General features: G+C 55.9%; 6 protein-coding genes across 6 annotated transcripts; all 6 read left to right on the forward strand.

Moving 5' to 3' along the window:
• Positions 1 to 3,392: 3,392 nt before the first annotated feature.
• On the forward strand, positions 3,393 to 4,310 carry JKF63_05908 (uncharacterized protein; the record flags this gene model as incomplete). Its single annotated transcript, XM_067901861.1, has 1 exon — positions 3,393 to 4,310. The coding sequence occupies one exon, from the start codon at positions 3,393 to 3,395 to the stop codon at positions 4,308 to 4,310; it is 918 nt and encodes a 305-aa protein (XP_067757567.1).
• Positions 4,311 to 8,394: 4,084 nt separating this feature from the next.
• On the forward strand, positions 8,395 to 12,045 carry JKF63_05909 (uncharacterized protein; the record flags this gene model as incomplete). Its single annotated transcript, XM_067901862.1, has 1 exon — positions 8,395 to 12,045. The coding sequence occupies one exon, from the start codon at positions 8,395 to 8,397 to the stop codon at positions 12,043 to 12,045; it is 3,651 nt and encodes a 1,216-aa protein (XP_067757568.1).
• A 1,039-nt stretch (positions 12,046 to 13,084) lies between these two features.
• JKF63_05910 (uncharacterized protein) lies at positions 13,085 to 17,410 on the forward strand (the record flags this gene model as incomplete). Its single annotated transcript, XM_067901863.1, has 1 exon — positions 13,085 to 17,410. One exon carries the CDS (start codon positions 13,085 to 13,087, stop codon positions 17,408 to 17,410), a length of 4,326 nt encoding a protein of 1,441 aa, XP_067757569.1.
• A 1,238-nt stretch (positions 17,411 to 18,648) lies between these two features.
• JKF63_05911 (uncharacterized protein) lies at positions 18,649 to 19,689 on the forward strand (the record flags this gene model as incomplete). Its single annotated transcript, XM_067901864.1, has 1 exon — positions 18,649 to 19,689. The coding sequence occupies one exon, from the start codon at positions 18,649 to 18,651 to the stop codon at positions 19,687 to 19,689; it is 1,041 nt and encodes a 346-aa protein (XP_067757570.1).
• A 1,172-nt stretch (positions 19,690 to 20,861) lies between these two features.
• Positions 20,862 to 21,965, forward strand: JKF63_05912 (uncharacterized protein; the record flags this gene model as incomplete). The annotated part of the gene is made up of 1 exon (XM_067901865.1): positions 20,862 to 21,965. The coding sequence occupies one exon, from the start codon at positions 20,862 to 20,864 to the stop codon at positions 21,963 to 21,965; it is 1,104 nt and encodes a 367-aa protein (XP_067757571.1).
• Positions 21,966 to 22,917: 952 nt separating this feature from the next.
• Positions 22,918 to 24,690, forward strand: JKF63_05913 (uncharacterized protein; the record flags this gene model as incomplete). The annotated part of the gene is made up of 1 exon (XM_067901866.1): positions 22,918 to 24,690. The coding sequence occupies one exon, from the start codon at positions 22,918 to 22,920 to the stop codon at positions 24,688 to 24,690; it is 1,773 nt and encodes a 590-aa protein (XP_067757572.1).
• Between the last annotated feature and the right edge of the window lie 412 nt (positions 24,691 to 25,102).

Raw genomic sequence — 25,102 nt, forward strand, 5'->3', positions numbered from 1 at the left:
AATCCAAACACACACCTAAACACACACACTCACACACACACACACACAGAGACGACAAATTGTGTACACTCTTGCATGTAGCGTTGCATCGTTGCGACAAATGCTGCTGCTACGTTCACGATCAATCTGGACAGCGCTGGTGACGCTCCAACAAACTCGAGTAACGTACGGTATCGCGTTTGGCGTTACTGTTTTTGGCAATGCCGTGGTCGCCGTCGGGCCTACGCCACAACCTCTGTTCAATACCGAAGTGCAGGGCTACGACCACGGCTTTGTGGAGGGTGTGTCGCTTTTCAGCTCGTGGTGGATCCTTCTCCCTTTTTTTGTCGCATTGATCGCCATTGTCACGCTGGTGTGGCTTTCCATCGGATATTTGTGTCGTATCCAGAGGCGTCAAGCCGAGGACGCGGTGCGAGTCGAGGATATTGAGAAAAGCATTCGTCTCATGACGGCCCGTCTGTACCGGACACGCCAGCTGTGGCAGGCGCGCCATGGGCACACGGATCAACATCGGGATCCGAAAGACTTGTCTACAGGGAAGTCCCACTGTGATCCATCAAGGCTACACGCGAGGCAATCGTCTATACTCCCTAGTCGATCGCCTGTACGGGGTGTTTTCTCTAGTAGTGCGTCGGACGAGTGCGGTGAGGTGTCGCCGCCCACGAGCCCAGACCCGTCAGCGTTGTTGCCTCTTCACCAACAGCCACCGCCACCAAGTTATGAACACGGTGTGCAGCGTGCGTCGATGACCGCAGGCTATCATTCTAGCGTCGCCAGTGGTGGGGGCTTGTCGACCAGGTCCAGAGTGGACTTCTTGGGCTCATCGCCATCCCCAACAACAGGGTTGAAGAGATCCATGTCGAAGCTGTCTTCAGCAACTGGCTCCAGACCAACTCCCCCCACTTCATCCGTGCAGTCAACACGGGTGTTTTCTGGATTGTCGAAGGTGGGGGCTTTACGTCGAGCACTTCAATCCCCCCAGCTGCTCGAAACGTCATCGACATCACCCTTACGACCAGCTCAGGTGCCCACCCGGCCTTTGACGTTATTCAGGTCCGCGGCGTCGAGACAAGCCGAGGAGTCACAACTCTACCGGCCTTTTTCACTTTTTCACTTCCCTGCCGACCTCAGGAATGAGTCCAAGGTGAGTGCAAATGACGTCGTTCACGATGCGGGGGTTGTAAAAGCGGTAGAGGGGCATAGCGGTGAAGGCAGCGCACACACGTCACTCAGAGCTATTGGCGTGTGTTTCGAGGAGGGAGGCGGTGCACTGGAGCCTCGCACTGACATTGCGGAGGCAGGCAGCCACGCGAATGCCAGCCCTAAGGAAAAAGAGGCCCACGAACGGAAGTCCGTCACTTTGTCCGGGCGCTTCAAAGCACCAGAGGAGTGTCTTGCCAGCCCACCCGAGCGTGCATTCGAGCACCCTCTGCACCTTACTTCTGAAGACGCGATACACCCAGGCGGCGGCTTGTATGTACCCTCTTCTACGTATGATGAAAGCGTGACCAGGGTCGCTTCAGATCAGCAGTTTCTTTGCCCCGGGAGGGAGCAGTGCGTCATGCCAACACCCCAGATCCCTTGCGCTTCGCCATTGCCATTGCCAATAGCGGAGGACAACGGGGTGAACACCTCGGAGGGGCGCTCGCTTGATGACATGGATGCTTACTTGCGAATGGTTGAAAGACAGTTTGCCGAGCCCCTGTAACACACACACACACACACACACAGTCACACACTTTTAGGGCCACTTTGGCGCATTTTTCGCGTTTCTTACTCGTTCTTATTTTTTCCCCCCCCCTCATTCCTTTATTCCATCTCCCTCCCCCCAAGCGCGCACCTCAACCCAGCAAGAATTCCCCCAAAATGTACATGTTTCCCCGTCGCCCCCCTTTCCCCCCTCCTCCCGTATTTGATGGGACCAACTATGCGGATGATTCATTCGTTTCATAGGTGCTACGCGCCATCGCCTGCGTCGGTTTGATTCTGTCACCCTAGCGCACTGTGTTTGTTCATTTATCTGTCACCGCCTTTCTCACTCGAAGACATCTCATCGTACGCACTCGCGACGCATTGACCCCTTTGGGTCTCCCCCCTCCCCCTCTCCCCCTCCCCCGCCCCCTCCCTCCCTCCCTCCCTTCTCCTCTCTTCTGATGTGTAATGGCGAAAAAGTTTTTTGGACCGTTAACGCCGACGATGAACCGTCGGTCTCTCACTCCCCGCCGTTTTGAGGTATGTGTATATATGTTCTCAATTTTTTTTTTCATTGTGGTGGTTTTCTTTGCCGCCCCTTCCCCCCTTACCTCGGGAAGAGAGGGCCGGTGTGATCGCCAGTCTCTGCAGAGATGCGACAATTTTGGTTGGTTCTTTGGTGGTGCGCCATTTTTCTTCTTTTCTAGCGAGCCTCTGCGCGCTCTGCTCGGCACATATCGGTGTGGGAGGACCGTGTGAGTGTATATATATATATGTGTGTGTGTCCGCTAGAGATTTTCCCCTCTTGCTTTGTTGCAGCGCCAAGCGAGACCTTAAGTCTTTTCCACTCATATAACTTCGAGCTCCATTTTTTTCCGTGGAAGGGGCTGCCGTGCAGCCTCTGGTGGCCTCTCCCTCGTGATCTCCACACTGTTTGTGTGTCTTCCTAGTATGTCCCGCCCCTGCTCGATGCCCTTCATGTTGCCGCTCGGTGAGGTAGTGACGGCTGTAAAAGACGGGTAGCTCCACACTCTCATTAGTGACTCGAAAACAACAGACACAAATATGAGCATAAATGTGCATATGCATGCATACCTGCGTGCTTGTAGTGTGTTCGCTTTATTTGTGCTGCTATGGTCCCGGTTTAGACGGCGCGGCAGCACATGACTTCTCCCCTCGACGTGGGCTCGACGCGGGGGCGAATGGGCGGACTCCCTCATGCCCTCGATGTCGCTGTTTCTCTCCATCTTCTGTTCTTTCTTACCCTTCCCTATCTTTTCCTTTCTACTTCACCACCACAATTGCACGTGCCCCCCCCCCCCCCCCCCTTCTTCCATGCGCGTGCGCACACACACACACACACACACACCGATGATGATGATCATGTCCACAACGAAGTGTTCGCATGTATGATTGCGTACCCGACAAAGAACAAAAAAACGGATTCCACGATCAACAACCAAAAAGAGACATCGGCGACAGACAGTCACGCCAACGGTGAGCAACACTACGCGCTACCCCCTCCCCCCCCCTCCTTCCCTCCCCCAGACCCTACGGAGGGACTACACTCGATAGGTGCAGCTGAAGCCTCCCTTCCCCTCACTTCCCTCTTTTCGTCTCTTCCTAGAGCGGGGTTCGCCCTCTACTTTTTTTTTTTGGGGGGGGGGTCTGCCTAAAGCTAACCAGCACCACCACCGTCAATGAAGCACTTGTCATCGTGCATGAGGACCACCGTCGGGCTGGCCGTCCTACTCGCGGTGATTGCCGCGACCGTGGTGCAGTCGTACTCTGTCCGCTATGCCGGCAAGGTGTCCGCGTCGGGCATCATGAACTTCGAGTCACTGGGTTACTGCGCCCAGGGTGACTCGGGCCACTCAATGATGCCCAAACTGGAGAGCTATCAGGTGGCTGCAGCCGAGGTGCTCGCCATCAACCAGTTCTCAAAGGCACCGATCGGTGGTGAGGCACGCCAGGCCGCCTGCCTCGACGCCAACTGCACATGGCAGTTCAACCACGGCTTGCACTTCCACAACGAGTTGACTTTCTTCTACGGTGTTGTATACAAGGGAGAACTGCGCGGTCACGGAGACGAGTCCACCTACAACAATTTTTCTTCAGACCAGCCGATCTGGTGGGGCAATGTCAGCTATTGGGGCGGGCGCCAGCCGTACATGAAGGGCGATCATGGATGGGCGAACGAAAATGTCGTGACCTTTTATCACCAGTGGGTGTGCGAGTACTATGAGTACCAGAGGTCGGATGCAGACATCTTCCCTACTTATCCGGACGGTGACGTCATTGTGCCGCAGTCTGACGAGGGCACGTACTATCATTGCGGCAGGCTGGTGGAGGTCGATTCACAGGGTCGTTGGATTTATCAACGCTGTAAAGAGCCGTTTCCATGGTGGGGCGCTCTCATCATTACCGTCATGCTCTTCATTGCCCTGATCGCCGCCATTATTGCTATCTGCTGCGGCTGCTTCTACTTTGAACGTGAGAAGGTTCGCAGAGAGCAGGAGCACAAACTGGAGACCCTAGCAGATAACCCGGCGCAGGTGCCCACGCAGACGCAGCTGGGTCTGGGCAGCGCTAGAGGCAATTCCACCGATGGGCAATAGGGCAGCGACAGGCTACCATGAAGAGAAAGCCCAGGGCGGAGCGCGGCAAAGTGTATTATGAGGGTGTTTCGAGGGTGAGGTCGGACGTCCACTGCGCCCTCCCCCCCTCCTCCTCCTCCTCCTCCCAGAACTTCTCTGCTTCTGCACGTGTGGTCTGGATGTGTTTGTCGTGCTTAGAACGTTTTTTTTAGTTTGAACTCTCTTTTCTCTTTTTTTCGAGTGCGTGTTTTGAGTTTGCGTCTTCCTCGCGATTTTTCAAGATCTCTTCCGCCTCCCCCCCCTTCCAATTCTTCTGTTGCTCTCGTTGGTACGGTCCCGATCACATGCATGCACATTCGCTCTGGCGCATTGGTCAGCTAAAAGCCCGCCCCCAACACGTGCCCGTAACACGGTGTGCTTGAAGAAACGCTTCAAAATAGCGCGGGGAGAAGGATTGGGAGGGGGGGGGGTCAGAGACTGGGTGGGATGAGGTCGAAAAAGAGTGGCAGACTTGACACATCTGCGTATGATTGAAAACGAATATATATATATATATATGTGTGCCTGTGTGTCCACTAGCATTCATTTTCATGTGCCTATCTGTGTGTGTGTGTGTTTCGATGTGTGTCTATACATATAAGTGTGTGTGTGTGTGTGTGTGGCTTTGTTTCTCTTGATGTGCCCCCCCTTTTTTTCTCCGTTTCTCTCTTTTTGTTATTTTAGCGAGGGTGAATGAGGGGGGGGGGCTGTGCGACTGTGCTGCTCTTTTTTTTCTCATCGTCTGTGGCGCTTCATCTCTCGCGCATGTGTGTTTGTGCAGTCTTTTTACCCCTTCCTTCTTCCCTCCTTTTTGGAAAAAAAAGTATTCTGGATTCACCGTTACAATCTTCTTTACAGTGTGCAGGCTCAGCGGAGGGCAGAATGCTCTTACTGCCGGAGGGGGGGGGACGCATAACAGCGTTCTCTATCTCACGATGCAAACCAATTCGGTCATCCACACAACCACGACACTCCCCTTCCTCTCCCCCCCCTTCCATGGCATTGACAGAGATGGAAGAAGAAGAGGTGTGCGTGTGTGTGTGCCTCGAGTCTTCTCCCTTTTCCCTTCTGAGAGAAGTAGATGTTATTTTCATGTTCTGGTTATTTTTTTCGTTTGTGTGTGTGCGTTGGGTTCATTCTGCGTAGAGCAAAAAAAAGGGGGAAAAAAGGAACGGTGTGATGCCCGTCAGTAGCTGCTCTTCCTGCGGCACTGTACTAGACTCCTCCTTTTTTCCCCCTCACCCTCCTCCCCTGCGGCGCACTTCTCGCTTTTGGCTTCCATTGATCACGTATTTGTCACTCCCGTCCTTCGCTGGTTTTATTTCACGAGTTTGTGCTTGTGTTGCAGCGCACCTCTGTCACCGAGAGGGGGATCTGGTGTTCATGCGGGGAAAGAAGTGGGCCACTTTCATCATCATCATCTCATCCGTGACCCCTTTTCTCCGGACTGTTTGTGGGGTGGGGTGGGGTGGGTGGGGGGCATCGATGGTGTGTGTGTGTGTGGGGGGAGGGAGGGAGGGATGGCGTTGTAAAAATGCGAAGGAAAAGGTGGAGAGACCCAAAGCCAAGTCCTAGAACCCACAAATGATACGTTACGCAAATGCATAGAGGCTCTTCTCAACGGATGTGCCCATGCACAATTGGCAGTAGTCTCCCCTGCTTCACTTTTTTTTTGTTTGCGTCCGTCTGCGCGTTTGAGACGGTTCGCACGGCTTCCCCATGTCTCCTCCTCCCATCAAATATATTCGTTTAAGTCTGTTCCTTCTTTTTAAAATATTTTCTGTTTTTTTTTGCTGTCTCTTGCTGCTCTCTGTTATTCTTCACCCCCCCTTCTCTCTTTTCTTCGCTGTGTTAGTCAGCTGTTGTGGTTTTGCTGCTATGCCCGCGTATCTTCGATCACTTTATGCGTGTCTCCCAGATTATATGTGTATACAACATCAGGTCAATATACATGCATATATATATATTTATATCCATATGAATAAGTGTATGTAGTTTTTTTTTTTTCAGGTGTGTATACATGCAGAGGGGTGTGTGCATCCCCCTCCCCCCTCCCCTCCCCTCCCCTCCCCTCTGCCCGTGTACTCGTATGCGAGTCCCTTTCGGTGTAGGCGCGGGTTAGGTGAGTTGGAAGAGTTGGTGAAGCGAAAGGCTGGCGCAACCGCCCACAAGCGCCGCAAGACGTGATGTGTCCGTCGTGCGCATGTGTGCGCGTGTATGCACGTCGGGCTCATTGCGGCACAGCGCTTCGCTTTATCCATTGCGGTCTATTCACGAATAAGCCAAAATCGAAGAAAACAGGGCATGAGTATCCAACCATTATAGGTGTATATATCTATATATATATATGTGTGTGTGTGTGTGTAAAGATACGTATCTCCATACGTACATCCATGTGTATGCGTACCTACTACACGTGCTGCCGTGTCGTGGATAACGACCTCCTTTCCCGTACCGATATTTCTTTCCAAATCCGAAAAGCACACGTACACATGCAGACAAAACGGGAGAACGCAAACGAAATGCTGAAGGGTGTACACACTTCTCGGGGGGGGGGGAGAGAGAAATCTTTGAAATACCTCCGCACAGTCAAGAGAGAGAGAGGGGAAGGGAGTGCAGGGTGGGAGTGGACGTGCGGCACACTGCTCTCCTCTCACCCTTCCCCCACCCGTTTGCACAGCTTTCATTAACGGATTCATGTGCCATCAACGTGTGGACTTCTACCGCGAAGCTTTCTTCCACTTCTCCACCCCCACCCCTCTTCTCCCCCCATCTCTCTACTGCATCGTCATCTTTGCATATATATGCATCTGGTCTGTCTCGCACGAAGCCATTTTTGCTGCCTTTATTTCACTCATCTGTGCTTGGATATCCCTCCCCCCGTTTGTTAACACACGGTTGTGAGGTGTGGGCTCTGCTTTGCTATACTCTCCGACCACCATCACCACCATCACCATCACCCCTCACACAAAAACTGCACTGCAAATTCATCCACACATCACTGGCGCGTTCATTGAAGCGGACTTCCCACGTTTTTGTAATTCGTGTGCGTATGTGTTACTCGTGGAAAAAAAAAGAGCTGCCTCCACTGGCTTACCAAGTCGATCGTGCCTAGATCTCACGAACGCCAGCAGAGCCGCACTTCTAAGTTGGTGTCAGAGTAAACCAAGCACCTCTTGTGTTTCAGGGCCGATTGTTTTATATTTGACGAGGCAGGCGAAGAGGTAGTGAGAAGGGGGAGGTGCACGCGCGCGTGTATGGGTGTGTGTGACACGTACGCCATGCGTAAGGGCAGAAGGCAATAAAAGAAGCGACCACGGGACACGAAGGAGGAAGGAAGAAATCGGAGACAGACAGGAGGAACAACGACGTGTGGTGTATTGGTGATGTGGATTCACTAGACACCCCTGGGGACGCATACACCTCTCCTCCACGCCCACCGGATCCCTCCTCTCCCCCACGTGTTTGGGCATTTCTGTTGCGCTCTTTACTTCGCACCTTTTCTCCCTGGCTCTTCTGCCGCGTCTTTCTTCAGATCACCTGTGGCGGCGGTGTATACGCGGGTCTGCGACTCTCTTCGTATCTCCCCTCCACCCCTCCCAGTCCTTTTTTTCTGTTTGCCCTCTTCCGGCGCCAAGAGCGAAGCCTCCTACATTTTTTTTTTCACCTTCTGAAAATCTCCTCTTCGAATATACACACATACAGAACCATTCATTGGCCAACAGGCGTCCACGCCACCACATCGCCAGTCCACCAACATACTACAGAAAAATCATCATCACCATCTCGTGTTTCTCTATTTTATTTGCCGTGTGTCTTTTTTTTTTTTGTGTGTGTCGCTGTTTTTTTTTTTGGGGTGGGTGGGTGGGTGGGGTTGTAGTGGTGGTGCTGGTGGTTGGGTGTGCTCTCCACGTGTTGCGTCTATTTGAAATCCATTTTTTCTTGCCTTTATTCGCCCACATCTTTTCTTCTTTTTTTTTGTTTTTTTTTTGTTTTGCCGGCAAAAAAAAAAATGGAGACGCTCCTTTTTCAAATACGTCACTCGGAGTGGTATGGGCACGTTCAAATGTTTCTCCTTTTCGTGACGGAGCGCGTGATGTCACTGCGGTCTGGCATATTCTGGACGCTCTCCTACGTGCTTCTGCTGGCCCTCATGTATCTCTTTCACTCGCCGTTTCGTTCTCAGCTGGAGTCCCGCACGGACTGGTATGCGCAGGTGACAAAGGGGCTGCAGATATGGATTGCGGTGGTGCTTCTCTGCTTTCATGTGGGGCCGCATGTGGTGGAGTCGCGCGCTCACGGTTCAGCCACAACGCCGACGAGGTCGACGACCACCGGCGCCATCCAGGATGCTCTTGTCGAAGACACAGCAGCCACCATATTCTTTCCGACCTTCTGTTTCACTAGTTCCTTGTGTCTCTTTCTGCACAAGGTCAAACGCCGGTACAAGCTCGCCTTCACCTATGGTGCCAGCTTCAGAGTGGTGATCATCAACTCGGTGCTTTTATCGAGCTTTGCGACGATGCATTACACAGTATGCAGTGAGGTCTTCTCAACGGAGGAAGCCGTCGTCGTGGCATCCCAGGGGGCGGGGGAGACCCTGTTCATGAGTGCTACGCCGCCGCCGCCACCGCCGCCGCTGCCAGCTTGGATAACATCGACGGTCATCTGCCCGCAGCCCGTAACAAAGAGGCCATTTGCGTGCCTTGCTTTTCTATGCTCCCTCTGCGTGATGTTTGTGGCGGTTGACTATCTTTACAAGAAGCAGGTCGCCGACGGAGACCCTTGGCGCGGCATCCTGTGGGCGGACCTCTACCCAGAAAAAGCGACGAGGTCCCACTCCAGGATAGCTGGGGCGTCTCGCGCCTCTTTCATCTTCCAGTGCTTGGGTCTGCTGCGCACCCTCGCTAGGGACAAGCGTCTGGAAGACCGTCTTGGAGTCGCTGAGGTTGATCCACGACTCCAGGAGGCTGTCCCGAAGACGATTTCGTTACCGGCTCGAGCCGCGGCGGCAAAGCGGTGGAACAATGGGCTGGCGGACCCGACCGGGTGGCAGGACGAACACGACCGACTCGCCATGGCGGGCGAGAAGTACGCCTCCCACCCCACGAATCGACCAGGCATGGTACCGTGGTTCTCCACTTTTATAATGGGGACGACGTGGCAGGCGCTGGCGCGCATGTCGCTCGAGTTCCTCACATTTGACGTGCGCGTGCTGCAGCACTATGCAAGACCGAAGCTCTTTGAGTTCCACTTCGGGTCTTCTCTAAAGGATTTGCCGTGTCTTTGGACAAGCGACGAGCCACGTCGCCTGAGCAGCACCAACAAACCTTGCGCACAAGACACTGCCTCCCTCCATGACACCTGTAGATCCCAGCATGCTCAGTTTACGACGACGCAGCCACCGCAGGAGCAATCATCTCAGATGCCTCGAGAAGAGAAGGGCTTCACTACAGACGACACGAGTGTTTGGTTCGACTGGATCGCAGATGTGGGTGATGGCTTTAATCCAACGTACGCCATGGCCCGACTTCTCGCCAAGCCACTCCTCAAGCTGCCGTTGCACTGCCCGCCTGGAGGGACTGCAGGCCTATCGCTCTTGTCAAAGTCCGAGGATGTGACGCCGGCTGAGTCGCCAAGCACCAGCAACGCGCCTCAAGCGATGCCAAAACCGGGGAAGAGCGGCTTCGTCACACTGCCGCGCGGGTCTTTTGTATTGGTTGGCGGCGACCTCGCGTACCCCAGCCCCAACGACGAGACGTACACGATGCGCTTGTTCGAGCCATACCACGACGCGATGAGCGGCAACACGCGGCTGCAAAACGTGTTCCACGCCGAGCAGAAGCGTGTGGTTGTTGCGGACCCGAGCGACGCGGACGTTGCGCACCTGCACCTGCTGGACGCCGCGACTGTGTCTGGGATGGCGACGGGGCATGCAGCGCAGCAGGCGGGGTGCGCGACGGCGGAGGCGGCACTGCGGAGCGTGCCGCTGCTGTTTGCGATACCTGGCAACCACGACTGGTTCGATGGGCTGACGACGTACCGCAAGTACATCATTGAGCGTGAGTGGATTGGCGGGTGGCTGATGCCGCAGCGAAGCAGCTTCTTTGTGCTTCGGCTGCCGCACAACTGGTTTATTCTCTGCTGTGATACCGGTAACCTGCAGGACATTGACGTGGCGCAGCGCAACTACTTCCTGGACGCGATTGAGAAGTACATGGACGTGGATAGCTGCGCGATCCTTGCGGCGCACGAGCCGGGCTGGGTGTATGATGCGATGCTGCACAAGTCGAACCTCACTCAACCCGAGTTGTCGAAGGTGTGCGCCGTTCTCGGCACGCGTCTGCGTCTGCGATTGGCGGGTGATATTCACCACTACTCTCGCCATGTCCCTGTAGATGCGTCGTCGGAGGCTGCGACGCTGGTGGTGAGCGGGGGCGGTGGTGCCTTCCTGCACGGTGCGCGGGACGATGTTATCATCTCTCAAGGAACGAGATATCGACGCGCCTGTGCTTTCCCCGATCGGGACACATTCATGAACATGGCGTCGCGTCTCTGGGGTTTCCGCGTCATCAACTGGAAGTTCGACCTCATCATTGGCGTTTGTGGCTTTCTAGTCGTAGTATCGCTTCTGCCACAGTCCATCGAAGGCGTTCGCCTCAACTCGGAGAGCGGAGCGCTCATGACGCTGCCAGACGCGGTAGCGGCGTGGTGGGAACAGGCATGGGTCTATGTGGTGACGCTGTTCACCAAGGGCATCGCGTCCGTGTTAGCCACTCTCGGTTTTTTCGCTGCCTTCACGGTTGCCGGGTCGGAGAAGAATACACCGGTGTGGTGCCGCCTGCTCCACTCCCTTTTCTGGACATTTCTGACGGTGTTCACATGCTGCGGTATGCTGGCCTTCTTAATCTGCACGCTGCAGTACATGGTGGAGAACAACCTGCTGGTGTCCGCGGACGGCCACTGGGGCAGCGTCGTGGAAGACGAGGTGCGGGCCTCGGCTGATAGTTTGCTGAACCACACACAGCGGATTCTGCGCGGGGCCAACGCCAGCGTCGCTGCCTACGAGCTGCAGCTGCTGCAGACATCTTTTTACGGCGGTTCGCTGGTGAGCTGGTGCGGTGTCTTCCTGCGCTGTCTCGATCCGTTTGAGATGCTCGCGTATCTATCAGAAAAAGTGAGCTCGCCAAAGATGGGCACGTTTGCCGAGGATGCCAGCCGCCTTGACGAGGTTTTGTACTACTTGTACTTTGTTTTCTTCTACTGGATTCTTGTGACGCCGCTCGTATCTTTTCTCATTGGCAGCTACCTGGTGTGTTCTGTGACACTGTTCGACTGCCTCTTCAATCCCGCCTACTCCGCCTTCCAGATAGAGGAGTACAAACACTTCTTGCGCTTCCGCCTGGACACTGCGACGAGGCAGCTGCACATATACGTAATCGCCATGCGAAAAGTTCCCAAGTCATGGAACAAGGACTGCGCGTATCAAGAAGAAGTGAAGAGTGGCGTGATGCAAGCAGCCCCGCCACACCTGCGTGCCCATCCAAGCCGCTGGAAGGGAAAGCAGTCCCGGGCAATCACCAGGCGCGATGATGGGAAGCGCTTGGCGCTTGAGGAGGGCATGGAAGAGGGAGTGGAGGTTCTCGAGCACTTCGTGTGTACCCCACACCGGCCGCCTACGGCAACGTCAGCCAGAAAGCGAGGGACTGTGGAATAGCCTCCCTCTTTTTCTTTTTCTGTTGTTTTTGCGGAGAGGCTCAGAAGGAGCGCGAGCGCTGTCGCGCCACCCCCTCCCCTCTTAGTCGACATGAACTTCGTTCCTATGTTCTTACTCTGAACGTTCACATTGGGGGAACCATCTCGAGGCGTCCACACACACACACACACCCTTGACGCGTCTAGAATCTAAACACACACACACACACACACATGCAATGATGTAACTTGTGTGCTGTTCCTCCCCTCTCATCCCCCCCCCCTCCCCTCCCTCCGTTCTCCCCTACTAAGCTCCTGCTGAGGAGGTATCAGAATCGCTTCTATTATTTCCAGCGCCTTTATTTACTGTTATTGTGCCTGTATCTGTGTGTGTGTGTGGCTGCTGTTCAGCGCCGCTGTCGCCGTTTTCTGCAACTTCCGGTTCCGTCACTGTCTTGATCTCGGTCTCTGTTCGTCTATTACATTCTTTGTGAACGTCATGTCCTGCACGAGGAGGGGGAGGGGAGGGACGTGGGGTGCACATAACCGCTTGCAAACACCGACCGGCCTATGCGATGTTTCAGCCCTGTTATCTCTTCATATCAGCGGGGTAGCTGCATGCCCCTCTTCTCCCTCCCCTCCCCCTCATGAAAAAAAAAAGATGCATGATCCTTTCTCAAGCCTCCTCCTGACGAGTACCTGCGCACATACGTTTTACTCCTTCCCCCCATGCCTCCCTCCATTTGTCTGGTGCTCTCTCTCTCTCTCTCTCTCTCTGGCATCGTTGTTCCGCTCCTCACTTCGTATGGCGGTTTTTTTTTTTCGAGTTCCCCCTCTCTCCTTTTTTTTTTGCCTGTCCCAAAGGTGAGAAGCACCCACAGACGAACATTCACCCGTGCGTTTGCATGCAACTGTGCCACTCGTCCGCTTTTGTGCCCCCTCCCACCCCCTGCCCCTTGTCCCTGCCCCCTGCCCCCTGCCCCCTGCCCTTCTTTTTTTTTTCCATTCTCGTCCCGCAGAGATTAGTCCTTCGTTGCCGTTCTCTGCCCTGAAGTACGGTGATGTCCACATCTCATCCTCTGCTCGCCATGTCGGACTGGTGGTACTGGCGCCTGGGCAGGCATAATCCGTTCGTCGACTTCTCTATGGTCTGGATCGAGCCCCTCATTCAGAGTGCCGTCGATTTCTGTCACCGCATCGAGCCCGATGTGCTCTGCACACTCGTTTACTTGGCCTGCATGGGCTCAGCGTACCTCTTTCACTCACCCTTTCGCGCGCACTCCACGGCGGCGATGGACACCTACGGCCGTGTCACGAGGGTCTTTCAAACATGGAGCACCATCGTTTTTTTCTGCTTCCACCTTGGCCCGCAGGTTTTAAAGAACAAGCGGCAGGGGACTCGCAACCCGAACACGACGGACGCGGTGCCTATCCTCTTTTTCCCCCTCTTCATCATCTTCACGACATGGTTCGGGTTTCTTCACAAGATGAAGCGGCGCTGGGGACTCACCATCACGTACGGCGGTCGCTTCTCCGTCATTGCTCTCAATTCTTTTGTCCTCGCCGCCCTAGGCACCGTCCATTGCGCCTACGGCTACAAGCTTCGTGAAGGCGCGTCCAGCCCAGTCTGGCGCTCTGTCTTGTACTACGTGATGCGCAGCACCGTCGCCACACAGCCCCTTCAATGCATCGCGAAGGTGCTGGGTTTGTCCACCTGCTTTATCGCGGCAGACTACTACTACAAGAAGTGGATGGGGTTCGACCCTGCCCGCGGTATCCTGTGGGCGGAGCTGTATGAGTTGAACAAGGGGAGGCAGGAGGAGGCGTTCGGGATGGAGAAGAGCGGCAAGAAGGATTGCCAGGATTGGCGGGAGCTCGTGCCGCCGCCGAGGGTTTACGCGCGTGCGGAGCCGAGCACCCACACTAGCGCGGTGCGGAAGGCCGCGGGTGCTCGTACAGGGACGCTTGTCGCAGGACGCCTTCACAGAGAGGAGCACAGCTCCTTTGCCATGTCGGGCGCTCCCCTGCCAATTGAAGAGGGAGCTCCCACACACGCGCGTCCTCCTTCACGCACCCTGTACCATGAGTGTCCGCAGGGCGTGAACCTGAGCGTGCTCGAGTCTTCGTACGCATCAGATGACGCAGAGCTACGACAGATACTGGGCTACGGTCTTGGTAGCTCTCACACCCAGATGCTTGACAGCGCTTCCTCCTCCACGCCTCAGGGTCTTCCCTTCTCACGCTCCCTTCACACCACGGGGACCAGCCCGGCGGTGCACAGGGTGTCCCACTCCGACCCCACCCTCCCCACACCAATGTCCTTTCGAGCCCCAGAGGTGGTTGTGAGGGATGTCCAAAAGTCGCAGCACCCGGTCAACCGTCCAGGTATGGTACCATGGTGGTCAACGTTCATTCTCTTCACAGTTTGGCAGACGATGGCCGGAGCCACGCTTCATTTTCTCGCCTTTGATGTGCGCACCATTCAGGGCTACACAACCCCCAAAATATTCCAACTCCACTTCTTCTTCTCTCTGAGAGCAACGTTGCAGAGCGCTGCGGAGGCACTTGGCCACACCCCAACCACGCCGCCGCCCTCCATTGCCGACTCCACCGTGAGCTCGCTGGAGTCCTGCGGCGTCGAGGCGACTGAGGGGCTCAGATCGGCAGCAACAGTACCAGCAACGCCGCTGGGTAGTAAGGACCACGAAGCTTGCCAAAGCAACAACGATGTCAACGAGGGCTTCACACCTGCCGGCACGGCGAAGTCGCCTCCCACTGAACCCGATGTTTGGTTCGACTGGATCGCAGATGTGGGTGATGGCTTTAATCCAACGTACGCCATGGCCCGACTTCTGGCGCAGCCGGCGCTTCGACTTCCCTTGACGACCAAGAAGGAAAGGCGGTGGCGTAAAATCGCACGCAGTATGAGCCACATCGCGCGACCTCGAGGCTGCCGGTGCTCCTCATGCGTGAATGCAGATGGCAGCTTGTCAGCGTCGGCTGCAACGGTGACGGACATGAAAAATCCAATGAGGCATGATAAGAGCGTGCAGAAGTTCTCCCGCGCTGCACTCGCTTCTGCCGCGAAGGACACACATGGGAGTGAGCCACATACAATTCCCACTACCGCCCACGCGCCACCACTGCGACAAACCGTAAGGAGATGTTGTGCCGATGCAGCCTCCGCTGCTTGTGCCAAGCGGCCGGTGATGAGGCCTGTACACGGTGCCAGTTGGGATCGCACACTCGCTAGAGCGGCCACCACGGACTCGTTCGCCTCCAACACCTCGGTGCCTTCGTCAGCCACGCGACGCCGTAACACCGTTTCCAATTGTAACCTAACTGCCAAAGCTCCTGTGTCTCATTCGATGCCAAAACCGGGGAAGAGCGGCTTCGTCACACTGCCGCGCGGGTCTTTTGTATTGGTTGGCGGCGACCTCGCGTACCCCAGCCCCAACGACGAGACGTACACGATGCGCTTGTTCGAGCCATACCACGACGCGATGAGCGGCAACACGCGGCTGCAAAGCGTGTTCCACGCCGAGCAGAAGCGTGTGGTTGTTGCGGACCCGAGCGACGCGGACGTTGCGCACCTGCACCTGCTGGACGCCGCGACTGTGTCTGGGATGGCGACGGGGCATGCAGCGCAGCAGGCGGGGTGCGCGACGGCGGAGGCGGCACTGCGGAGCGTGCCGCTGCTGTTTGCGATACCTGGCAACCACGACTGGTTCGATGGGCTGACGACGTACCGCAAGTACATCATTGAGCGTGAGTGGATTGGCGGGTGGCTGATGCCGCAGCGAAGCAGCTTCTTTGTGCTTCGGCTGCCGCACAACTGGTTTATTCTCTGCTGTGACACCGGTAACCTGCAGGACATTGACGTGGCGCAGCGCAACTACTTCCTGGACGCGATTGAGAAGTACATGGACGTGGATAGCTGCGCGATCCTTGCGGCGCACGAGCCGGGCTGGATTCTCGAGGCGATGGAGAGAGATGAGAAGCCGCGGCAGCCAGAAGTGAATCGAGTTGTCGAGGCCCTCGGCACGCGTCTGCGTCTGCGATTGGCGGGTGATCTTCACCACTACTCTCGCCATGTCCCTGTAGATGCGTCGTCGGAGGCTGCGACGCTGGTGGTGAGCGGGGGCGGTGGTGCCTTCCTGCACGGTGCGCGGGACGATGTTATCATCTCTCAAGGAACGAGATATCGACGCGCCTGTGCTTTCCCCGATCGGAACACATTCATGAACATGGCGTCGCGTCTCTGGGGTTTCCGCGTCATCAACTGGAAGTTCGACTTAGTTGTCGGGTTCTTGTGCTTAGTGCTTCTCATGTCGGTGCTCCCTCTCCCGATGGATCCTCTGCGGAGTGGCCGTGGCACAACTGCCGAGGTTTTTGGAAAGGTACGGCTGGCGCAGGTTTTCTCGCTGTGGGTAGGCTACACAACGGATATTGTTTCGCACGTCATCACCCACGGCGTCGTTTCGCTGATCCCTCTTCTACTTTTCTTTGTGTTCTTCTCTTCTGCGGGCGCCGACCGCCACGCACCACTGCTCTGGCGTATGTGCTACGGTGCTGTGTGGTCCTTTATCGTGTTACTGTGCTGCTCCGGTGCCATGGCCTTCCTGCACACGCAGCTCCTGTACCTCATGAAAAACGGTTTGCTACGGTCAGCTTCTGGGAAAGAGGGCACCGAGCTGGAATACCAAGTGTTTTTCATGACCAGCATGGTTGCGGATTACTTTTCGTATCTCACAGGAGGGAGGATGTCCTGGGTGTCTCGCCTGGTGGGCCGGGTGCAGCAGCTCATCCAGGTCTTCATCCCATCGGGGTGGTTGCGTGTATTGCTGCGCTGCTTGGATCCATTCGAGTCCCTGGGGTATTTCTCTATGGCCGTGAGCGGCGGCGGGGTGGCTCAGTTTTCGGCAACCGCCTCGCGGCTGCAGATTTTTCTCTACTACGCGTATGTCCTTTTTTTTTACTGGATTCTCATCACGCCTGTGGTGTCTTTTTTGATCGGAACGTTTCTTCTTTTCTCTGTCACGACGTTTGACTACATGTACGATGGCGCCTACTCGGCATTCCAGATGGAGGAGTACAAGCACTTTGTGCGATTCCGTCTCGATGCCGCGACGCGCGAGCTCCATGCCTACGTCGTCGCAGTGCAGCAGCCGGCGAAGGTCTATCAACTGGACCCGAACTACCTGTGGGGTCTCACTTGTTCAGGCATCGAGAAGCACCGGCCACCACACCTAAAGCAGTACCCAAGTCGGTGGAGGCCGGTTCAAAGCGGCATGCGACACGAGTCTCCAACAAGCAAAGTTGTCGAGCACTTCACTGTGTGCCCACACCGCGTCCCGCCGAAGACGAGATCGCCGCCAGGCGAATAGGCATAACCACGTGTCAGCCGTACATACGCCTCGTCACATGAGTCTCCATTCTGATAAGAGTTTTTTTTTTTTTCGTATCGCTTTCTTTCCCTCCCTCGTTCAATCTGCACGCATGAACAGGAGAACGTTTTATTCACCCGAGCGTCTTTCCCCCCCCCCTCCCCTCAGCAGCAGCAGCAGCAGCAGCAGGAACATGAACAGCATCTTTTCCTTCCTTTCTCCCCCCAGAACAACGAAAAATATGCAACAAAGTGGTACAGCTCACTCAGACAGTGCCCCCTTCTCCTACTCATTTTTTTTTTTCCTCAGCACCCCGTCAAGGGACGGGGGACAGAGCACATTATACCTCTCCCGCCCTCCCCTTTCCCCTCCTCTTCCCTCCTCTTCCCTCCCCCAACCCCCCCTCTCCCCCTCTCCATCTCGCTTACTGCATTGAAAAGAGAAGTGGAGAAAGAAAGAGGGAGTGGGGTGGGTGAGATAACGATGTTTATAAAAAAAAGAGGATCGTGTGTAGGGTAAGGTGAGGTAGGGTTAGGGTGGGTGGGAGGGAGGTGGATGGGTGCAGGGATCGCCACCTCCACAACGAAGAACCGAATCTTTTACTTCTTGGCGCCTTCGCCATGCTTGCGGTGTGAGCGAGCAGAACCGACCTCAAAAGAGGCGTGTGGACTATATTAGTGCTTGCAGCGATGGCTGTTGGGTGTGTGTGTGTGTTGCATGCACGCCACGCAATGGGGGCTTTCCCTTTTTTTTTTTTTCCAGGAGGGGGGCACGTCATCGTAAGCTGTATTTTGATGGCATTGATGAATGACTACTTTCGTCTGCCTCATGTCGTCTTCTACACTTCCCGTCACATCTATGAAAACCACGCGCACGCGCACACACACACACACACACACCACCCCCCCCTCATTGAACTTTTAAAATCCCTCGTTGTTCTGTTCTTCATCTTTTTATGCCACTACAACCCGCGCTCTACTCGACACACGATACCGCAAGCACTCCCCCCTCCCCTCATACACGCACACATACGCACACACACACACACACAAACAGATACAGCATTGATGAGTTCAAAAATGAATGCTGCTGCTCCACGGCTGGCCTCTACAATTCTTCTTATCGCTCGAAACCCCAAACATGTCACGACACAACAGCGGCGTGAAGCGGGCAGTAGCATTGCAAAGGAGAATGACATTCATGTTCTCATGATGAAGCGACATGGCAAGGCACGCTTTATGCCGAGCATGTACGTGTTCCCTGGTGGCGGTGTCGAGGGAGTCGATTACACCACGGCAAAAGCTTACCTCGCGGAGAACTATAACTTGCATGTACAAGGCGCGAAGGGGGACCTCAATACGACGCAGGACTTCCTGGAATCGTCTGCACAACTGTCGGCCGAAGAGGCTGAGGTGGAGGCTTGGGCCTGCCGCGTCGCGGCACTGCGCGAGCTCACCGAGGAGGCTGCATGTGTTCTTCGAAAAGATGGCCGCATATGTTCTGAGGCACTGTGGCTCAAGTGGGGGAAGTCGCACAATCACGTGTGCGCAGGAGATGTTTCCACTGACTCTGTGCCCCTCATCTACGACCTCGCCGCCGCCTCCCGTCTTCGTCCAGTTGCACGGTGGGTGTCGCCACGGCAGCTCAAGTACCGATACGACACGTATTTTTTTTCGGCGCTAGTGAACTCGGCAGTGGTGAGCACAGAGGCATCCGAGGCGGCGCCCTCACCGCACGCCGAGCGCGCATCTAGCAGTGGTGCGGAGGATGCTAGTGTCGCGGCTCGCGTCGTCCCACCACAGGAGCTGCCGCTCATGGAGCAGGCCAGTGAGGTTTCGGAGTTGATCTGGGTGAGTCCCATAGATGCGTTGCGGCGACACGAGGATCCCAGTGATTCTTTCTCACTCGCACCACCCACCTATCTGATTTTACATGGGTTGTCTCTGCAGCCCAGCTTTGCATCGTTGGAGGCGGCCTGGGCGGCACCGCCGCCGCCCTCCCTGGCAAATCCTCAGGCAAAACCACCAGGAGAGCTACCTTACAGCAGCACCCTACCATGTGTTGAGCCGCGCACAACCATGACCGCGGATGGACAGCGCATCAGGGACTTTGTGCTTCCAACGAGATACTTTCATGAGATGGGATGGTCTGTGGCGGATGGCCAGTACCGTTTCCCTGGCGAGAACTTTGCCCAAGACCAACACTTCATTCGCATGTTTGTTGGCTGCGCTGAGGTGCATGGGGACACGGTGGATAGGGAACACACCATCTTGCACTAGAGACAGCTACAGAGATTTAGTGTGGGGAAAGGCGGTGCGGACAGGAACATGGACAAGGCGAATGCCCTCTCCTCCCTCCTCCCCCCTGTTTGCCGTCCCCCACTCGCGCACAATTTCGCATTGAGGGGTTCCACACACCTGTCTGCAGATGTTCTCTCACTCTCTGTGTGTGTGTGTGTGTGTATGGAGGGGTCTCTCTTGCTTCCTCCTTTTCGTTTTGGTGATTCGCTTCGTGGGCGTTTCTGGTTTCGACGTTCTCCATCGCCGCCGCTCTTTTTTTTTCCGTCTGTGTGCTCGCTCCTTGGCGAGCGCGTGTGTGCACACACACACACACATACATTACACACATACACACACTAACCGAAAGCGTTCACACTCAAGTGTTTGCTGTACTCTACCCGGTTGGTGCCATGTGCTTGGGGATGCGCTCACCAACACAGCGGTCTCTGTCGCTTTACCTCCCTCAGCTTGTCTCCCCCCCCTCTTCCCTGAGCTTCATCGCTTACCTCATCCTCTCAGTAGGGTGCTTTGTGTGTAATCTATGTCTCTCCAAACGGAAGAATGGGGGTGTCGGAGGGGCATGCAGAGAGAGAGAGAATCATGCGCACACGCACTCCCCCCCCCCAAAAAAAAAAACGGTCCCTCTTTCCCTCTTCGTCTCCAACTTCTTCAACCGACGTTTGTGTTGTCCTGTGGTGAGGGGGTTTGTGTGCACATGGTGTGCCGCAAGCATCTGAGGGCTGCTTGAACCCTCAAACAACGAGATACGCGTTGGCATTCTTTTTTGCTGATACTCCTGCGGTTTCGTTTTTTTTTTCTCGTTTGGTTTCAACCCGCACACAGGGAAGCACATTCTGCTACGCAGCAGTTGATTGAACGGTGGCGAGCGCTGTCTCCTACGTTGGCATTTACGATTCCTGCAAGCCACCTCTTCCTACTGCTTGCACGTGCACACGGATGTCCGCACCTTCCTCGGTCTTGTTTTTTCCCTTCCTCCCCCCTCGTCTCTAAAAAAAAAGCTGCTCATAGATCTGTTTGGAGGAGAGGGCAGGCACGGCAGCTTTCATATCGACAGGCAGGCAGACTTTTTGCCATTGGTGCCGGACTCTTGATCCCCCCCCCCCCTCCCCCTCCCCCTCCCCCCACACCCTAATCCCAATACACGCCCACACATGTCCATTTACTGCCGTCTCGCCTCACCGCAGGTGTTTCTTCGCGCACTGCAAGCTGTATCGGTGAGTCGCGACGGGTGGTCTACCGTTGTGTTCACGGAGTCGCATGTGATCTTGCATGTGGAGGGCACAGATGAGAACATCACAGCAACGTGTACTCTGCCAAAGAGCCTCTTCGCTGAGTACGCTGTTGTCGAGACGCGCTTTGCACTGCACATCCCCTCGTTGATCGATGCGTTACTCATGCTTGGTCCATCAGTCGCGACGGCGTCGACGAGGGCTGTGCTTGCATACCCGGCCGACGATGCAAAGCTGCTCGTCGAGTTGACCCCGACCGACCGACTGGTCGGGATTGGCGGCACTGGGGGGTGCGCCGCTGGCATCTCATCGATGTCGTCAGACTGGAGTGTTGGAGGGAACCGCATGCTTCAGTCTCTCCTGGTAACGCAAAACGTGCGTGACCACTTGCTGGATTTGCGTTTTTCAGAAGGGGCACTTCTCGCGCAAGTGACGCTGCAGGGGGACACCGTGCGTGACCTCATTGCGGACATCACGGCTGCGCAGTGCACAGAAGTCTCCATTCGTATCGACCCGAAGCTCGGGGTTGTCCTGCGTGGCGAGGGTGGCCCGTACGGAGAGGTGGAGGCACGCGTTCACGCCAACTTTGAGGGAATGTGGTCACTCTCGTGCGAGCAGTCGGCTGACACACGGGTTTACACGCACCATCTTGCTTTGGCATGTTGTGTGAAGGGTGGAGCAGGAAGCGGTGCCAGCAGCGGGGGAGGCTCTGGTGCTAGTGGTTCTGTTGGGGGGCGTCTGCGTGGCACTGGGGGCGGCGGTAGCGGCACTTCTGCATGGAATGGACGTCTGTCGAACACGGATTGTATGCCGATGGGTCTTGCCGCCCTGACCTCCGTTGCGGGCAGCAGCGGCTCCGGTGGTGTGGCAGCTGTCTCTAGCCTGTTCGGTGGATTCGAACGGTTGACTCTGCAGATCAATGCACTGCGGCAACTGAGTGTTCTGCACACGCAACGCGACCACGAGTCGAAGGTGTCTGTGAACGTCGTCGTGATGCCGCTGGCCTCGCTCTATGACGTTCTCTGAAGCGGCACCCCCGTTCAAGGACCCCTGAACTGTGTGCCATCCCTCACTCCCTCCCCTCTCTCCCACCCGTTTTCCCGCTTTTACTGTCCGATGTGCGCTCCTGTCTCCGTCTTTTCGGTGATACTAATGGCGCTGGTGGTGTTGGTGGTGGGGGCCAGCTTGGTGGACTTTGTTGTCCAGAGGCGTCTGCGCAGAGCGTATATATATATATATATTCCTCTTACACAGACTAATACAGTCACCCTAGTGATGCTCTCAGACAGACGAAATCATGGACGTCCATGTAATTGATTCGATCCATGAGGGACTCGCTTGTGAACCTGCGCCTGAGCTTTGTCTTCTCGCAGTGGGTGTTCACCACACAGATCAGTCATCAGTTTTTGAACGGGGCGAAGCGGATTGCCGTTGTTTCTCCTTCCATGTTTTCTTGTGTTGTGTATGCACCACGGGCATCCGTTACACTTGTTAGCGGGGCGTTTCGGGGAAAATGCCATATCCCCCTCCTCCTCCGCTCGCTTCTTTTTTTTTTCTGTTTTACACTCGATCTGTGCCGTCATGCTGGCTCACTTTTCTCAGCGTCGATGCGTCGTTCAGCTCACCGCTGCACATTCGTTCTCTTCGTTCTTTCATTCCTCGCCTCGCATGACCTCCTCGGATCTCCAATCCCACACCGGTTTCCCCACTACACACATACACACACACACAAACTCGGATATTTGCACACCTCATCTACGCGTGCGCACGCCACCAGCAGAGGAGTGTGGGGCACGGGCAGTGATTCTCAGGGATCAAGGTCCTCTACCCTCCCCCCTCCCCTCTCTCCCCCACCCACCCACCCACCCCGCTCTTCAGGAAACCAATCGCGAGGGGTCATCGCCGTTTTTTTTTTGTTCGCTGTTGTTGTCTACGTTGCCATCTTCTCGTGTCTCCCAGCGACGGATCCCTCTCCGTCATGAACGAGTTTCAGCTCATCCTCAGCCCGGCGCAGCTTACGAAACACTATGAGGTGCTGCAGTTTCTTAGCCGCCACCCCAATCAGCCGTACACGCTGGCGCAGTTGGACTCGCTGCTGCCGCGCGGGGTGCCAGTGCAGCGCTTTCCAGATGAATGGTTTTCGCTCATTGAGGATGGCGCCTGTTGGCACCGCAGCATTGAGCTCCATCGCAACTACAGTGCCGCCGCGGCTGCGGCAGGGCAACTGAAGCCGGAGGGCCCACCCGCTTTTTCTTCAGACTGCCCCCCCACCACCTCCACCGCGACGGAGCGCGGGCGGTATTTTCTTCTGTGCGCTCGCTCCGAAATCAATACCTTGGATGAGTTGCGCCGGCGCATCGAGTCTCCCTCCACGCTGCTGGACCCAGAGGAGTGCGTGGCACTGCACACTGACCAAATCGTTATCTCGCCAGCGCTTATCCGGCGAGCGGTGAACACGGGGCTTGTCTACTACTTTCCAGACACGTACGACAAGACGGAGTACAAACAATTTGGCATGCGAGGCACTTCATCTTCGTTGGGTGGCGGGACAGCGCTGGGATCTGGTCCGGGAGGCTCAAGCAGCGGCGGCGGCGGCGGCGGCAGTCGAGCCAATGTCGGCCAAGCGACCTCGTCTCTACTGGAGTCTTTTCTAGACCGTGATGATGCACTTGGCGGAGGAAGCAACGGTAGCCCTGGCCGCACTTACATCGCTCTCCCGTCGGGTGTAAGCGTACAGCATTGCTTGCTCACCCGTCGTGGCGTGCCGGAGCAGGAGGCGCACTCGCTGCCCACACGCTTTTACGTGGGGGAGCGCGTGCTGCTCATCTTTGATAACCTAGTCGCTGTGAAGAAGTTGGGGTGCCCAAACGAGCTGCACGTCGCGTGGTCACTGGCAGGAGTGAAGCTGGGCAATGCAGGTGGCACCAATCAGACAACGGCGGAGGGGGGAGGCACAAGTCGACTAGAGGCACTGGCGGCTGCACCGGCACAGCCGCTGCGGATACGCAGAGAGAGCGTTTTGGTACGTAGTACGTCAGCGGTGGGGAACGCGTCATCACTGACGACGGCCGCAGTCTCTACGTCAAGGGGTGGTGAGTCACCGCCGCTCGTGGTCAGTACCAAAGTGAAGGTGGAGATCGAGGCGGTAGTGGCCTGCACTCTCAAGCTGATCCTGACCGTGAACGGTGTGGAGAACGTGCTGAACCTCCAAGTGCAGGAAGAGGCTGTCACCCTGCCTGGTGTACTCGTGCTGCGCGACCGTCACCTCGATAGCTTTGCCCTCCCGGAGAAGAGCGTCCTCGCAGACCCTTTTGTGAACCCTGCGCCTTCATTGCAGTATCCCTACGAGTCGGTGCTGCACGCTGCGTGTACATCTTCATCCGAGGAGAGTCGAGACGACACTGCAGCACGGTGGGCAACGGTTGCCGCCGAGCCGTGGTCAGAGCTTGTTCCACTTCCCTGGACGCAGAACGCATCCCCGGCCATGTTGGCTCTGCGGGAGGTGACGTACCCAGTCCAGGACGCCACAGTCCGCGCTGCTACGAGCGCTGTCTTTTCTGCACAGTCACTGGCTGACGAAGCGCGTCTGCGACAAACCAAGGAACGCATGCGCCGGGAAGCCGACGCTCGCGCCGGCCGCGGAAAGACGGGGCGACGACAGCAGTTCCGAAGCAACATAGTGCTCAGAAACCGCCATCTCCTCCACTTTGGCCTCGACTTCTCCATCCCATTTGGGAAGGTGCGAAGGTAAACAAATCTTCAAAGTACCGCTGGGGATGTGCGCATGCATGCTTGTATGTATGTATAATATACATATTTATATATACTTATGCGTGTATGCCCGTGCGTGTCCGTGAGATTGAATGGTTGCTGCCTTTACTGCCATCCCCCCTCTCCCATCCTCTCGTGCGTGTGTGCGTGTGTGCGAGTGTGATGTTTTTTTTTTTTGGGGGGGGGGTGCTCATCTTGACTCCGCCATCGGGAGGTTTTTGGTCACCACACCCACGTGCGTCCGCATATGTGGAAGAAACCCATTGGTAAGTTAAATACGTGCACTGGGGAGGGGAGGGGGAAGACACACACACACACACACACACCAAAAGAAAGATGTTTTGGCGACTCGAACATATCCACCCGAAAGGCGTACCGATACCCCCTCGCAA

The sequence above is a fragment of the Porcisia hertigi genome, chromosome 20, assembly GCF_017918235.1.
Source record: "Porcisia hertigi strain C119 chromosome 20, whole genome shotgun sequence".
In the NCBI taxonomy this organism is placed as follows: domain Eukaryota; phylum Euglenozoa; class Kinetoplastea; order Trypanosomatida; family Trypanosomatidae; genus Porcisia; species Porcisia hertigi.